General features: G+C 42.1%; 1 protein-coding gene across 1 annotated transcript in view; it reads left to right on the plus strand.

Annotated features, from left to right (window-relative positions):
* The first annotated feature begins 3,689 nt into the window (after window positions 1-3,689).
* The window catches only part of LOC310869820 (serine/threonine-protein kinase N2-like), a 76,969-nt gene continuing 63,972 nt past the window's right edge, over window positions 3,690-16,686 (plus strand). Inside the window, exon 1 of the mRNA XM_083780761.1 lies at window positions 3,690-4,239. Coding sequence (XP_083636887.1) covers window positions 4,219-4,239 — 21 coding nt within the window. The 5' untranslated portion in view covers window positions 3,690-4,218. The remainder of the gene's footprint in view (window positions 4,240-16,686) is intronic.

Genomic DNA, 16,686 nt, shown 5'->3' on the forward strand with positions numbered 1-16,686 from the left:
TGTGAGTGGAGAGTGATCCGGCTCACATGCTAGCAGTGGTTCTCAAACTTTTTAGCTCAAGACCCAAAAGGGAAATTTGATATCTCCCCAGGACCCAAACTAGTGAAAACACCAGATGCAGCCTACTCATATAGTATCTACTATGTCCATTTCTTCTTAAACATGTTTTGTTGGAATTTCTTTGATTTCTATATTTATTCATGTTTTGAAAAATGATGGATTTGGATTTTTTAATGAAAATTGAAGATTGTTTTTTTTAGGCTACTGGGTTGAGACCCACAAATGGTTCCAGACCCGGTGTTTGGGAAACGGTGTGCTATAGAGGCCATCTCAGATGATGGCTCTATAAGAGCTTTGTTTATGCTCTGTCATTGACTCGTTGGCCCATCAATTTCCCATCAATTTCCAAATTAAAAAACAATAGTTCAAAATAGTGATCCATGCAAGGCACCGAACAGCACATCAGGAGCAATTAGGGGTTCAGTGTCTTGCTCAAGAACACTTCGACACTAAAGGCCTATTCTGGATTTTCGGTGGTGAGGTGACCACCGGAGCTGTAATAACATGGAGCGGTGGTGAGTAAAAACAGAGAGAAGGGCTGAGGAGAGCGGTGGTTTGCTCTTCACCGGAGCTCAGTGACGTCATGTTGTAGTTCGGTGGTCACCTCACCACCGAAAATATTAGACTAACACTTAAGTCTGGGGGAGCCCAAGTTCAAACTGGCAACCTTGCGGTTCCCATCCAGCCACTCTACCCCTGAGCCACCGCCGTTGATATGGTGATGTAATGGTGATGTAAAACAAACAGTGACCAAACAAACATTAAATTATCTTTATTGTTAATGGCATCTAATGTTTGTGTTGGGGACAAGATGACGTAAATTTTCACTTCATTGTCAATGGCGTTTTTAAAACAAACATTGAACTAAAAACAAACATTAAAGCTGTATAGTGAAATCAAGTAGGCTATATAGCATTAAATGTCCTATTTTGACCATATAGGCGTAGAACATTATTTATTTGAATTATTGGTCAGTCAGTCAGTTGTCATACCATTTTCCCCAATGTTGTCCCAATGTTCCAGTAACCAAAAATACAAATCATTAATCACAATTATTATTATGAGAATTAATCAAGTAACAATTTGACGATCATGGCAGCTCTATCAGTTACAGTACAAAGCAACATAAACAGCTAGGCGGGGTCGGCAACCCAAGATGTTGAAAGAGCCATTTTCGACCAAAAATAAATTCAAAATCTATCTGGAGCCGCAAAGAAAATGTACGCATTATAATGCAGCTTGCCAAACTTTATTATCTCCCGGGTTGCAATGAAACTAGCAGAATTTAGCATGCTTTCACTGGAAATGTCTTTCAACGTTACTTTTTTTGTTGTTTGATAGCTTCTCACTGCAGATGAAACATCTGCATTGGCTGTGAAGGCAAAAGCCTCTGTCCACGAACTGTTAAATCCTCTGTTTTTCGTCGGCTATCTTTATTTTTCTCCCTGTAGAAGCCGTAGTAGCGTAGCAGGCAGCATCCTCACACACCCACCGGTTTGTTTATAATAGACACCTGGCTGGCACGGCACTGAGTGTGTCGCATGCTATGACGCAAATTTTAGTTTAGTTAAGTTTTCCAATTTTGTAAAAATGTGTAGAATAAATATGAAGAATGCTTGTCACGTTTGACCTCCTACAGAAACCATAAATGAAAAATAATTTATTGCTACTTTTAATGCTACAGGGAGCCACTATGGGTGTGCTCTAGAGCCGCATGCGGCTCTAGAGCCGCCTGTTGCAGACCCCTGAGCTAGGGCATAGGTCACTGAGTGGAGAGACAGGGGGTCTCTCCTCTCAGTGACCCCAAGCTGCTCAGTTTCTGACGCTGGTGACACCAGAGACAGACGGGATATAGAGTTAGGAGCCTAGCTGTGTACACAGACAGCTCTGTTCATATTGCATATCAAAAAAGAACAAAAAAAAGGTAAATCATCTTGTCAACTTTAGCATGTTTCTTCGTAAATTAACGCCCTATTGATCACAGATCATCACACATACATGTAGTATACTACAGCGTCACATCAAAAGTAACAGATCTGCACGCTTCTGCTGCACCTTTTGAGCTTGTAGATCTGCTACTTTTGCTGTTTTTGAATTTAAAACCTGAAAAGTAGGCCTAACGCTTTTTGACAGATGAGGTTTCCACCCGAGTGATCCGACAGATATGATATTTACAAAAAGGTCACACTTGAATGGCAAAAAACCAAAAAACTAAATACAGGATCTCTGTAAGATAATTAATAAAGAAGAGAGTTTTCAGTAGTGTATAAAGGTTAAAGGAAGAACATTTTAAGAGAAAGAAGATCCTGGATTTGTAGGCCTATTGCTTTTAGCAGAACATGTATAGGCTATTGTTATAGTAACCACAAGTGAAATATTATGGCCTGAATACAGTATGTCTCCAGTATTATATATTTAATAAGTGGGCTTTAAAAAAAGAAAATCAAATAGGTCTCACTGAACAAACAGAACAGCAGCGGGGTAAAGTAACTATAAGTACATTTACTCAAGTAATGTAGGCCTACTATTTACAATGTTCAATACTATTACTACTCCACTATACTAATATTGTAAATCTATCCCGACATTCTTTCTCTGCATCATGCATGGATTAAAAACACAAACAGTCAAACATATTTCCCTTTTAAATACATCCCTAAATATTGTACTTTTTACCCTATAAAATATTTGAAGCGATGACAAAAAAGAACATGACCAGACAAAATTGGAAAGGGGAATAAATATTATAAAAATGAAGATGATAAATGGGTTCTCTCTCCTGACCAACCAGAACATTTATTTTCTGTTTATTTATAGAACATACAAAAAAATATCACTTACCTTTAAGTAGGCTATAGGCCCCACTGGCGAAGTTGGAACTGAAAGGCAGTGATGTGACGTTAGTAGAAGTACCCTATTGTAGAAATTGTGTTGTATTGGTATTCATTTACTTGAATAAAAGTACAAAAGTATTGGCATCAAAATGTAGTTAAAGTAAAAGCAATACATACTCATTATGCACAAGTTTTCAAATGTAGCCTATATAAAACGTACATATTCGACAAGTATAGATCGACAAGCTCCTGCAAAGACACATTGTGAGCTTTTAAATCGGCTATTTTCAAATTGCCAAAGTGGTTATGTAATAATAATCAAAATCTACAAATATAGCAATAATCAAATCAAATAATTATAGTGTAGGCTAGTAAAAGTTAAAAATGTCATTTGAGATGTAGTAGACTAAGTAGAGTATAATAAGTAACATATTGAACATTGTAAATATAGGCCAATATACACCTCAAAATTGTACTTGTAAAGTACTTGAGTAAATGCAGGCTACTTGATTAGAATGATACTTTCCCCCACTGCTAAAAGGTTGAATGAATAAATGTAATCAAGCGGCTGCGGTCAGATGAAATCAACAGGTTCTACGGAAATGGGAGTGATCATGACCAGGAGGCAGAGGGCGCCATGGGTCGACGCACAGCCCAGCTCAGCCTCCAGGCAGGCGGGCAGCAGCATCACCATCATCACTACCGCACCTCCGACACACACACACTAACTCACACAGACAGACAGGGCTATCAGCTTTCCGCATTCTGTCTGTCTGTGTTACGGCGTCGTTTTTCCTCCCACGGCGCTCATGATCCCCGTGGGATTCGGATGGTTGAGTGTACACACCGCTGCTACTTTCTAGTGGAAGTTCAAGATGCGGCGACGGGCGAGCAGCAGCACAGTATGCACGAGTTGACATCCTGCTCCGGGGGATCATCACACACACACACAGCGACCACCCGGCGACACCGCCTCACAACAACACAGTCCCCAGTTTGTGACTTCTTGAAACGCCAGGATGTCGCCGATCATATCACCACCACCACTGTCACTACCAGGCTCCAGGACACGTCCAATCGCGTCTTCTTTAACCAGGAGGTCCACAGACTGTTCACGATTTTAAATCCTAAAAAGGACATTTGTCTAATTGTCTCCCCGTCATTTTGGACGTTTGTACGGACGCCAAGATCTACGGAACAGCTTATGTTGTCTGTCTGATGGTTTAGTGCGACAGACAGACAGACAGACAGACACCACCACATCCCCGCAACGAGACAAAACCCAAACAGACCGACCGACAGCATTTGGTTTTCACGGCTCAGGATGGCAAATAACGACCTGCAAGTAAGTTTGCCAAGTTCTCCTTTAGACTCCTTGTGATTGTTTTGATGCATTCATTTTGATTCATTGACAGCTGAGCAGGCTATAGTTGTCAGTGCACGTCCATGCAGGTTCTATCTTAGCCCTACAAGTAGCCCTCCAAGCAGAACCCAATGGTACTGAAGTTTCTGACATTTTGTTCGACCCACTCCATGGGGTCCTGTTGCACCACTACCATGCCACCTGGTACGCAGCCATTCTTAAACATAAACAACATGTTTAGCGCCTGGCCGCGCTCTGTGACGATTTTTTTTCGTGTGAGCGTTTCTGAATATGTTTAGTATAAGTACCCATACATGCCGCTGCGAATATCTCCTGTGGCGCGGAAGCCGTTAAGTATTTTTAATATATGTTTGCCCGAATTGGAAGCTTGGATTCTTCTCTTCCTTCCTTGTTTATTGACACCTCATTGTACCGCGTAGTGGCGCTATAGCTATGACAGAGCAGATCAGAGGCAGGGACGTAGCCGCACAAGCCAACCGCACACCGGGAGGCGGTACAATAAACGGTAAACAAACAAGAAGAAATAAAGCGACCAAATCGGTCAAACAAAGATTAAAAATACTTAACGGCTTCCGCGCCACAGGAGATATTCGCAGCGGGATGTATAGGTACTTAAAGTTCCCGAATTCAGAATAACTCAAGCAAAAAAAGACCGTCACACGGCGCAGATTCAATCTTAGAGAGAATTTTTACTTCCGCGTTCTGGAATTCCCATACGAAAATATAGTTCTGACCAAGGACCCAACATAAAACTCATCAAAATTTCAGAAAAGCTTTATGTAGGGTCCCGAAAGGGGCTACCCTACAAGCAGAACCCAATGGTCAGCCCAATCCGAACCGAAACTTCGGATTGGGCTGACCCAGGGGGTTCCGAGAGGGGCTAGTTCTATCTGTACTCTGGACTGGAACCATGGTTCCATTACGGTGTTCCATTTGTATAGTTAGTAGTGTAGTAGACAAGGTCCATTTGAAACCTACAGTAGTGCTTACCTAGTGCTTCCCAAACAGTGGGTCGTGACTCGTGACCCATGGATCGCACTCACAGATACATATTATGGGTCGTGAGTAGGCCTACATATCCCCTTCATTATTCTTTTTTATTTACTGTTTTTAATTATAATAATAATAATAATAGCCTAATACCTCCCCCCCATTTTGTATATACCTATACATAACTTTTCATGAATTTAAAACAAAATTCAGACTCTTTTTCAAAGACATTTCATGTCATGAATTGAAAACAATTGTTTAAGAAGAATTGAAAAGAGGATGCAAGGTGTTGTGAGCTTGTAGAGATCTGCTATTTTTGTTAGGTTCCCTGGGGAGACTACATTTTTCTCTTTTGGGTCTTGAGCTAAAACGTTTGGGAACCACTGAAGGGAACCATTGAGTTATAGCCTAATAATGCATTCATTCATTCATTATTTGGCCCGTCAATTATTATCTGTTTTGTCTGTCATGTTTTTAAAAATGTCATTATTCCTTCCTCGCATTACTCAAATGACGAAAGCTTGGACTGTTGGTTTGTTTTCTTCTCCTGGTGCTAACTGTCAACAGTAGCAGGTGCTTCATCACTGACCGATTCGCCCAATGACTTGTAGGGATTCGAACCGGGGGTCTATTGAGCGAGAGACCAAACATCAACCTTTCCCAAAGAGGGAATCCCCGCCTGTAGATATTGTCCAGTAGGCCTACTACTTGTCAATCAAGTAATACTGCCAGTAGCGGCAGTAGAATAGGAGTAGAGTGGCTGGCAGAGCAGCCAGATGAGAACCGCAAGGTTCCATCCTGGGCTCCCCCAGAGTTAGTGTTGAAGTGTCCTTGAGCAAGACTCTGAACCCCTAATTGCTCCCAGTGGTTGCCACCATTGGTGTGTGAATGTGGGAAGTGACTAAGTGAGGACACTGGTGTTGACTGTTCGCCGCTTCACCTCCCAATGTATGAATGGATGGACCAATAGAAGCATATTAATGGGATGACCACCTACAACCACTGGAGTATTGTAACATACTCTAATTATCAGTTAAAATTATATGCTATTCCTTAAAATAAGTTTGGATGCTGCACAGTAAAAATGAATAGTATCACAAATGTGGAAAAAATGAAAGGGTCACTGACTTTTATTCGTCTCCCAAAATAAAATGTGTTGAAGTAGAGGTCTTGAAAGCTGCAGTACAAATACACAGATAGCAACATACAAAAAGACATATAGTGAGTAGTGACATATAGTCACATGACATAGTGACATGCATATAGTGACATATGTGCATACATACGTACTGGCTACACTAGGCGAGTTGAGGTAGTCACACACACATGTGTTCATCACAGTCATGAGGATTTTACACCTGTATTGTGGTATTCATTGCCTCAGATAGTGTTTCAGTGTTGCCAAGTCTGCAAGTTATTATAAGCAATTTCTGCCTTGTTTTTCTGTAAATTAGCTTGTAAATATTGTAATTGTGGGATATGTTGTGGGGGTGGGGGACCTATACGAGCTTGTGTGTGCGTGCAGATCGTCTATTCTCCAATGGCAAATCTGTATACTGTGGTTTAAAGTGCTCATAGCCTAGTTATCTGGCAACACTGGTACAGGTGTGTGTGTGTGTGTGTGTGTGTGTGTGTGTGTGTGTGGGGCAGTCAGACAGACAGTGTGGCTGTCTTGGGTTTCAAGGCTCCACCCGGTGTGGTGTCACCAACCACCACACGGCTACGGATGACGAGGGGAAGTGTTAAAAATTAAAAAGGCTTGTCGAGTATCATTACCCAGTCCATATTAAAGGAGAGGTTCACCCAAAAAAAATACTTATTGTTCGTCAATTAGGCTACTGTACCCATGAAGCCTTGTAGTTCATGGATTTACTAACACAAACCAACAGAATCTCCATGAATTCAGGGTTTCATAGTGTATTTTATAGAAAATATTTGCGTGAACTACTCCTTTAAGCCTGTAGGCCACTGGTTCTCAACCTTTTTTTTCCTCCATTTCAAGGACCACCAGGCCACAGATCCCCATACAATCATACCCTCTGGGACTCCAATCTACACTGTAAATTTAACTGAGAGCGTACTGGTCCATTTGGTTCCATTTGTATGGTCTCAGAATTACAGACCTGTTATGGTTTGGACCCCTGGTGGTCCCCGCCAGACCCTTCATCGTGAAACAGTGCTGTAGGCTACAGTATACTCTCTGATTACTATAATAACTAATAAGCTCGGTGATGCCATTGAAAATGATCAGGAAATGAATACTCTCATTTTCAATTCCCCCCCCCCCCCTGTACACATGCTATTGAGGAGGATTTGTGAGATATGTTTGCCTAGAGAAGTCGATCGTAACCCTGTTTTCAAAAGAAACAACTTTGCAGTTTTCAGCAGGTTAACTGCATCGGCCTTGCATCATTTAATTGCATCTATGTCTATTCAGGCACTGATATGACTAATGTCACTATAGGTGAATGCAATTAAACTACCTGGTTGTAGGCAAGGCAAGGCCATGTAAAGAAAGAAAGGACATTTCCGTCACTTTCTTGGGCCGGCGGCAACTCCAGCTGGCAGATTGGTCACACTGGGTTGGCTAACTGCAGCCAAACGTTCAATGTAATTCATTAAAGCCAGTTAGAGCCGAATGGATGGACAAGCATGTGAATAAACACTATTTCTCAATGGTTGTCACCTTTTTGTAAAGTAATCGCTTCAGGGAAAAAAAGACAAGAAAACAAATCACACATAAGATATAATTCCATTGAGGTATTCTAAATAGCAGAGTATGTTTCAGACTGGGCGTTAAGTATGGGCTGTTATCACGAAACCGCCTTTCACCGGACAGTCTAAAACCTTTTTAGAAACATCAATAGAAAAGAATACAGTGTGCACACATTGAAAAAACATGCAACAATGTCCATGTCTTCTTTTATTTTCCCCAACCGATTATCTTACAAAGGTCACAATCATCAAGAAATGTTGTTTGCTCATGAGCTGGTCCAGCCGGCTCACTTGCTTTAGTGGCTCATGCCAGGTAGACCTGTCACAAAGATTACATAATCGCCTAATCGCAATTATTTTGCATAATCATAATAATAATCATTTCCAAAATGTGAATCTTTTTTTTTTTTTCAATGTTCAATGCCAGAAAAACTTTAATATTGTGCAACAATCAATCTGCAACAGACCTTTATGCATCACTGATGTGGAACTTCATGCAGTGAAGACAGCAATCACAAACCTGTGCGCAAACCTGTGCGCAGTGGTGGACTCAACCCCAGTACATGAGTCACAGTAATAGACAGTATTTTCCATATCAAGGACCATTATTTATTAGGCATTTCAGCCATGGACCACCATTTGATGAGATTTAGCCTCTCAGACCAAAGACTTTGAATATCTTGTTTTGTGTAGGAATGCGTGAAAAACAAATACGTTCGTTTTTTGGTGGAATTACTCCTTTCAGTACAGTACTTACTTACTTACGCCTGACACCCCTACTGGGGTATAGGCCGTCGACAAGGATCCTCCAGAGTTCTCGGTCACTGGCATTCGTCTCTATTTGCGACCAGGTGCATCCCAGCCTCTTGGTGTCTGCCTGGAGATCCCGCCGCCAGCTGTTTTTGGGCCGGCCTCTGCTTCTCTTTCCCTGAGGGTTCCAAGTCAGTACAGTAGTCAAGTAAATATACTTTGGTTCCCGTCCACCGCTGTACAGTATGTGTGGGCGGTTACAGTAAGTCTGCAACCACAGGTCACGTTAACGGGTCAGCAGACATCAGGTATCATGATGACATCATCACCAGTATCTGTTATCGCTCCTCAGCACTTTGCCCGTTCCAAAGCTGTCTAACCAATTCCCACATACTGTAGGCTTGTCACAATGATTACATCATAGCCTTATTTGGGTTGATAATTACTATTACTATTCGTATCCATTTTCAAAACATTTTCTAAAATAAAAATATTTTTTTTAAAGTAGGAAGTTATTAAAAATGGCAGTCCTTTTGCTTATAAGCATGTCTCATACCTGGCGTGTCTTTTCTTTATGAAGTCTTTAAGCCATACAGAAATGTAATTTTTAATCATACTACAATGTTCAATGACAAAAAAACGCAATTAAACTGTAAACCGACTCATCAAGTAAGATCTCATGACAACCCTCTTCCCACATGGAGCTGTTTGTTATTGTAACCTGCACTGAACTCTCTGCTCTGACATTTAGAAGTTGGTGTTTCCATGACTAGAAAGGTTGCCCTCCTGTTTCCTGGAAGGCTGGGCAAGTTGTGAGTTATTAACCAGAGTAGTAGGACCCGACCAATGCTATAGGTATGCTAATATATTTGTGTCCGATGATGATCTTTGGAGAGTCATAGACAGAGGGCTCTCAAACCTTTTCATGCCAAGGACCCAAAATGATATAAAATATGTGGTGGGTGTGTAACTCTGAGAGTTACTACCCCCAGGCCTATGGGTGTGTAACTCTGAGAGTTACTACCCCCAGGCCTCTGGGTGTGTAACTCTGAGAGTTACTACCCCCAGGCCTCTGGGTGTGTAACTCTGAGAGTTACTACCCCCAGGCCTATGGGTGTGTAACTCTGAGAGTTACTACCCCCAGGCCTCTGGGTGTGTAACTCTGAGAGTTACTACCCCCAGGCCTCTGGGTGTGTAACTCTGAGAGTTACTAGTACTACCCCCAGGCCTATGGGTGTGTAACTCTGAGAGTTACTACCCCCAGGCCTCTGGGTGTGTAACTCTGAGAGTTACTACCCCCAGGCCTATGGGTGTGTAACTCTGAGAGTTACTACCCCCAGGCCTATGGGTGTGTAACTCTGAGAGTTACTAGTACTACCCCCAGGCCTATGGGTGTGTAACTCTGAGAGTTACTACCCCCAGGCCTATGGGTGTGTAACTCTGAGAGTTACTAAGGGATAGCAAACCTGGGGTCCTTGAAATAAATAAAGTTTGAGAGCCACTGCTCTGGACACGCGCACGCATGCACGCACACGCAACCCTAACAACATGTTTCCAGCTGTCAGGGCTGCTAGCTGACAGTCTTGGACCCTACAGTATACTACAATGGAATTAATACCCTCCCTCACACACGCTCTCTTCTCTTGTCTACAACCCCCCAACGTCCAACACCCCCCCCCCCTCCAGTATCCAGGATTAATCCATCTGCACAAATCTGTCACACACACACACACACACACACACACACACACACACACACACACACACACACACACACACACAACAACACACGAACAATGTGGACCCTGTTGTAAACAAGTGTAATGCTTAATTGGGTCATCCACTCACAGTTAACAGTCTTTGTATTGAGTTTGTGCTTAAAATGTACTGTAAATTCTACAAACTGTTAATAAATATTTCAATCAATCAATCAAACACACACACACACACACACACACACACACACACACACACACACACTCCGAAACAGTATTTTTGGACCATTTTTCATATTCTTTATTATTATTGTTTTGGACACAATGTTTAGGTGCCAACTCTATCCGTTCAAATACAGATACATTATGTTAAAATAGCCGATCTCCAAGCTCATGACGCTTGGAGATTGTCTATTTCCAGCGACAAGATTTTGTGTAAAGGCGGAAAAAGAGGGGCAGACCAATTATGGAGCCCTGGGGGATCCCGGTAAAGGAAGCACTATTGACTTTCCTTGGACAGCAGTGATAGCCACATGCTAAGCCAGCATGCAGTGGCTATAGTGCCAACAAGCAATATTATGGTTCTTTTGGTTACATATCTCAAATTCTCAGTTTAGAAGATCCCACATGAAATAGAAATATACACCAGATAATACCTACCAAGTACATTTTATGTATCTCCAGTATGTTCACTGTCTGAAATACATTTTTAAATGTCAATATTGTATATTATGAAACTAAGTATAGCTGTGATAAAGGTGAATAATTCACTGGGATATCCCAGACATTTGTTTACTTATATGGTAACCCCCTAGCCCAGTGGTTCCCCATGCAAAAGTTATTCAGATAGCATCACAATACCACTGACCATCCATTCATTTTTTTGCTATTCAAAAATATCAGATCTACAATGTGATGTGCTGGGCCACCCATGGCCCACCCATGGCCGTAGCCATGCCTGGGCGGCCTATGCGTGTGCATAGGCCCAGCCAGTCATGGCTAGGACCACCCTAGAATTAATGTCTGCCTTCGCCGCTGCCCTAGACCCATCCCAGTCCTGTCTCTCTGCCCGGCCGGTTTGACTACCAGCTGTTCGTAATGGCAGTCACTCACCCACTGTGGAAGCTGCTGCAGGCTGGCACGGCCTCCATCAGAGGATTACTGTAGTTCTCTGATGATTACAACTCAGCCATGAGAGGAAGGACACGCACACACGCACGCATGCACGCACGCACAAACACAGATCTACAGTATAATGCTATTCGTGTGTGTAAGTGTGTCATTTATGGCAGTTGTTCTCAAACTTTTACAAGTCAAAGGACCCCCACATTGGCCGCAGAGCAGACCCCCATCTGAAAAAGTTTTGAGTATTTGCTTTTAAAAATATATATTCAGAGATTTGCACAAAATGTTAAAAATAATGCACAGTAGAACTGCTCCCCCAGTGTACATCATCACAGTGGCTACCAAACATTTTAGCTCGCGCCACGTTGTGAGTTTGTAGTTTGGCTATTTTCACTACTTCATAAACATTTTTCTAATTTATGCAATTCATTTGATTGAGTCCCGGATAACTCCCTTGTGTGGTGGTCAGAACCACCTGAGCATCCATCAACCAGGGTGAAGCTGGAACATCCGTTTCCCCTCTGTTCCAGTGATGTTACCTAATGCGATTGTGTTGCACATACAAAATACTCACATGGTTGAAAGTAATAACTTAGTACATTCACTTTTGAGGTAGGCCTACTTTTACTTTACTGGATTATTCTACCCCACAACATCTCAGAGACAAATATTGTACTTTTACTCCACTACAATTATTTGATAACTTTAGTTAGTAGTTACTTTGTAACCACTGCACCCCTATTTCACTTTAGCTATTTGAAAATAGACAATCTACATCTACAAGCTCACAATGGATTATGGGGCTAACGAAAATAATAGCCTCGCTACCAAGGCTACGATAATGGATTCAAAATATTGATTAATTCATTAATTGATAATTGATGATAAACTTATGTATCGATTAACCAGTTAGTTGATAAGTTGTGGGGTTTTTTCTTATCTTCATTTCCCTCAATAATGTCTAACATAAAAATCAAAATGTTGGTGATATATACGGAAAGAATACAAAAGGCATACCGTATATTCCTAAATCAATATTTATTTTACCATTTGAGATACAGGGCCAAGCAATGGCATTCTTTATGAGAAATTAAATGAAAAGTGCACTGTCTTCTGAAAAAGCAGAAACGTTTCTGCGGCTACCAAGGTGTGTGGGGGGGGGGGACACTTTTTTTTAACCGGCCCACACGAAGAAGAAGAAGAAGAAATGCGTTCTGGTAAATCAAGTTTACCAAGGGTAACTGGACTAAGCATCAGATACTTGTTTACAGCCAGGCCCTGTACATGGAGCATTTCATGGTAGAGGTTCAATGCCTTGTCCAAGGGCACTTCAACGGTGGTAATTTTTAACGTGTCGGACCGCTGATTCGAACTGGCGACCTTCCGGTATCTAGACCGCTCCGCAATCCACTCGGCCACCGCTGCTGCACAACACTATTACATTCACAGATAACAGCCCAATGATCTGCAGAATTTTCATTGTTAACTGTTAAGTTAATTGAAGAATTTCCTTTTTGTTTGTTATCCCTAGTCACGATGCAATGCATTGTGAGCCTGTAGATATGCTATTTTCTGAAGATTCTCATACATTATATATATTTGAAAACTTCTTGAGACAGATCTACAAGCTCATAGCACGCCACCGAGTGGCGCGCTACGAGCTTGTAGGTCTGCTATTTTTGAAAAATCGAGTAAAATTAGTAAAGTAAATTTAGAATTCCAGATAGACTGTAAGTACTATTGTACTGTTTTGCAGTGTGACTGTGTTTTGCAGTGTGACTGTGTTTTGCTGTGTGACTGTGTTTTACTGCTATTGTTTTGCTGTGTGACTGTGTTTTGCTGCTATTGTTTTGCTGTGTGACTGTGTTTTGCTGCTATTGTTTTGCAGTGTGACTGTGTTTTGCTGCTATTGTTTTGCTGTGTGACTGTGTTTTGCAGTGTGACTGTGTTTTGCTGTGACTGTGTTTTGCTGCTATTGTTTTGCAGTGTGACTGTGTTTTGCTGCTATTGTTTTGCTGTGTGACTGTGTTTTGCTGCTATTGTTTTGCTGTGCGACTGTGTTTTGCTGCTATTGTTTTGCAGTGTGACTGTGTTTTGCTGCTATTGTTTTGCAGTGTGACTGTGTTTTGCAGTGTGACTGTGTTTTGCTGTGTGACTGTGTTTTGCAGTGTGACTGTGTTTTGCTGTGTGACTGTTTTGCAGTGTGACTGTGTTTTGCTGCTATTGTTTTGCTGTGTGGCAGACATACACATACAGCAGACATACACACAGATACATATTGGAGTAAAAGTCATATTTTCTAAATTGTAAAATGTACTTCTAGTTACTTTCCTCCGCCTGAGAGGCATACAGTAGAGCTTGTGAAACTTGTGTGCTTCTATAATCCAAACCATTGTCACTGTATGGAAATAAGGACCCAAATGAATCATGAGTCATTTAAAAGGCAAATGTGTGCCTATGTCCACAGGTTTGTATAAGGCCAACCACCAGGGTTGTGTGTGAGAGAGAGAGAGAGAGAGAGAGAGAGAGAGAGAGAGAGGTAGAACAACGTATACGTTGCACCAGGCGTCAATGGGTTAAACTATTTAATAGATTTCAGAGACCGCTTGCTTCATAGTATCATCAGTGTATTAAAAAACACAGAGGCCAACCGGGACTCACAGGAGATTAAATAAAACTAGAAAAAGTGCCCTTCCGGGCACAGGTCTCCACCAGGTTATCCACAGATCCGTGCAGTTAGAGGTAAAAACACTTTTGGGCCAGTTATAGCGCCACCTTGAGGCTGAGTTGAAATTGTTCATGTGGCATTTTGTCCTCGGCCTAGTGGGAATGTGGGTGCACAATTTCACGGAAATCACGCGATGTGTTCATGATTTGCAGCATTTTGTTTGAAACTGAGCACTCCTGTGAACTTTGGAAGCCAATCTTAACCAATCAGGATGGAGTCTGATAAATCTGAAAGACCGGTTTCGTTGAATGGCTCTAGAGAGACTGTGTACCAATTTGCGTGATGTTTGGACAAAATCTGTAGGTGTACTGTGCAAAAACTTGTTTTGCACAAAGCGGCCTCCTGGTGGCGCTATAACAGGCCGTTCTGGAAAGTTTGGGGCAGAGGTTCATGGTTGGCATCCAGGGAGTGTGTGTGCAAAATATGGCATCGAAAAACTTGTTTTGCACAAAGCGGCCTCCTGGTGGCGCTATAACAGGCCGTTCTGGAAAGTTTGGGGCAGAGGTTCATGGTTGGCATCCAGGGAGTGTGTGTGCAAAATTTGGCATCGACCGGGTTAACGGTGGCTGAGATTAGCTGTTCACGGACACACGGACGGACGGACGGAGTGCAAAACATACTCTCCCCATGCCTTCGGCTGGTGGAGACAAAAATGTCTTGAAGGTACATATGGTGCTTCTAGGCTCAATGACTTCAAAAAAGAAATCAGCAACTCAAAAATGGAGGAGAGGCATTTTTTTTTGCAGTGAAAAGATTTTTATGGAATCAACGTTTCACTTCCTCCTCCACATTTTTGAGTGCTGGATCTCTTCTTCTTTTATTTATATCATCAGCGTATGTCGGATTCACCATAACGTGCATTTGTGCATCCTTATCCTACTACCCTGAAGAAGATTTTTGGTTACGTTAAACTCTAAAATAAATTATATTTGTATCGTGACTATGAGCTGTGCAACCTCTCTTCTGACCAAATGTGCATGTTCAGACATTTAACCATACACTTCAACCTGAAATACTTCTTTGCTGAGCTTGTAGATCAACTATTTTTGTCTAAAATTCTCCCCAGATTAGGGATGCTAGGTCCAAGTGTACAATGTAAAAACATTATCCCATTACACAAAGATATGGCGACCCCCTAGGGGCCCCGATGATGGCAGTAAATGGCGAGACTGCCGTTGAGGCAGTTTAGTTTATTTAATCATATTCACAGTATCAATACAATTACATCAGCATAAGGAAACTGTTACATACTGTAGTTAAAGGTGATCAAAAGGAATAGGCTGAAGCTGAAAGTTTATGTATCTACGGTATCCTACATACAACAAAACATGATTTTAGTTACGGGGACACGATGGCGCAGTCAGTAGCACTGTAGCGTCACAGCTAGAAGGACCTGGGTTCGATTCCTGCTGGGGACACTGTGAGCACAGCTAGAAGGACCTGGGTTCGATTCCTGCTGGGGACACTGTGAGCACAGCTAGAAGGACCTGGGTTCGATTCCTGCTGGGGACACTGTGAGCACAGCTAGAAGGACCTGGGTTCGATTCCTGCTGGGGACACTGTGACCACAGCTAGAAGGACCTGCATGGGTTCGATTCCTGCTGGGGACACTGTGAGCGCTGTGCGCGTGTTCTCTCCTCCTCCTCCTCTCTCATTGCCCATACTCTATAGGTGGGGTTGGCGAAATACATTCAAAAACTAAAATCAATCCCACACTCGTGTCATAAAGATCCATCAGGATCCCTTTGCTGTCTGAAAAGGGCACGAAAACAGAGAAAGAGGAGTCATCTGGGTCAACGACCCCCAAAATGATTTGGCCATGGACCCCCATCTGAAAATGTTTTGCCAGGGACTCCCAGAAGAGAAGATCTATGTATGAAATCTAAATTATTCTACATTTTCGATATTTTTTAAAACATGGGAGGAAGAGAGAGCGACACACACACACACACACACACACACACACACACACACACACACACACACACACACACACACAGAGAGAGACAGAAGGGCCGTCGTCAGCAAGAACTATAACGATAACTGTAAAGATATAAGTATAAAATGAGGCTACTTGTAAGCTCAAAACACGTCGCTTTGCGCAGTGTTTCGATCTTGCGGATCGGCTACTTTTGCTGCTTTTGTCTGACGGTGTATCAAGTAGGCCGTTAGTTTACAAAAAAAAAAAACGCAAAAATGTTAGAAAATGGAGAAAGAGGTTTCTGCCTGACAGTGACACTATAACAAAGACAATGGTGAATGATATTTAGTTTCCCAGACAGACAGAGTGAGACTGGGCCGTTCCGCACTATAAATATAACCATAGCTATAACTATATCGTTCACCATTGTCTTTGTAGCTGTGGCGTGAACTCTGTCATCCACT

Source organism: Protomyctophum parallelum, assembly GCF_964188405.1.
Source record: "Protomyctophum parallelum genome assembly, chromosome: 13".
Classification (NCBI taxonomy): Eukaryota; Metazoa; Chordata; class Actinopteri; order Myctophiformes; family Myctophidae; genus Protomyctophum; species Protomyctophum parallelum.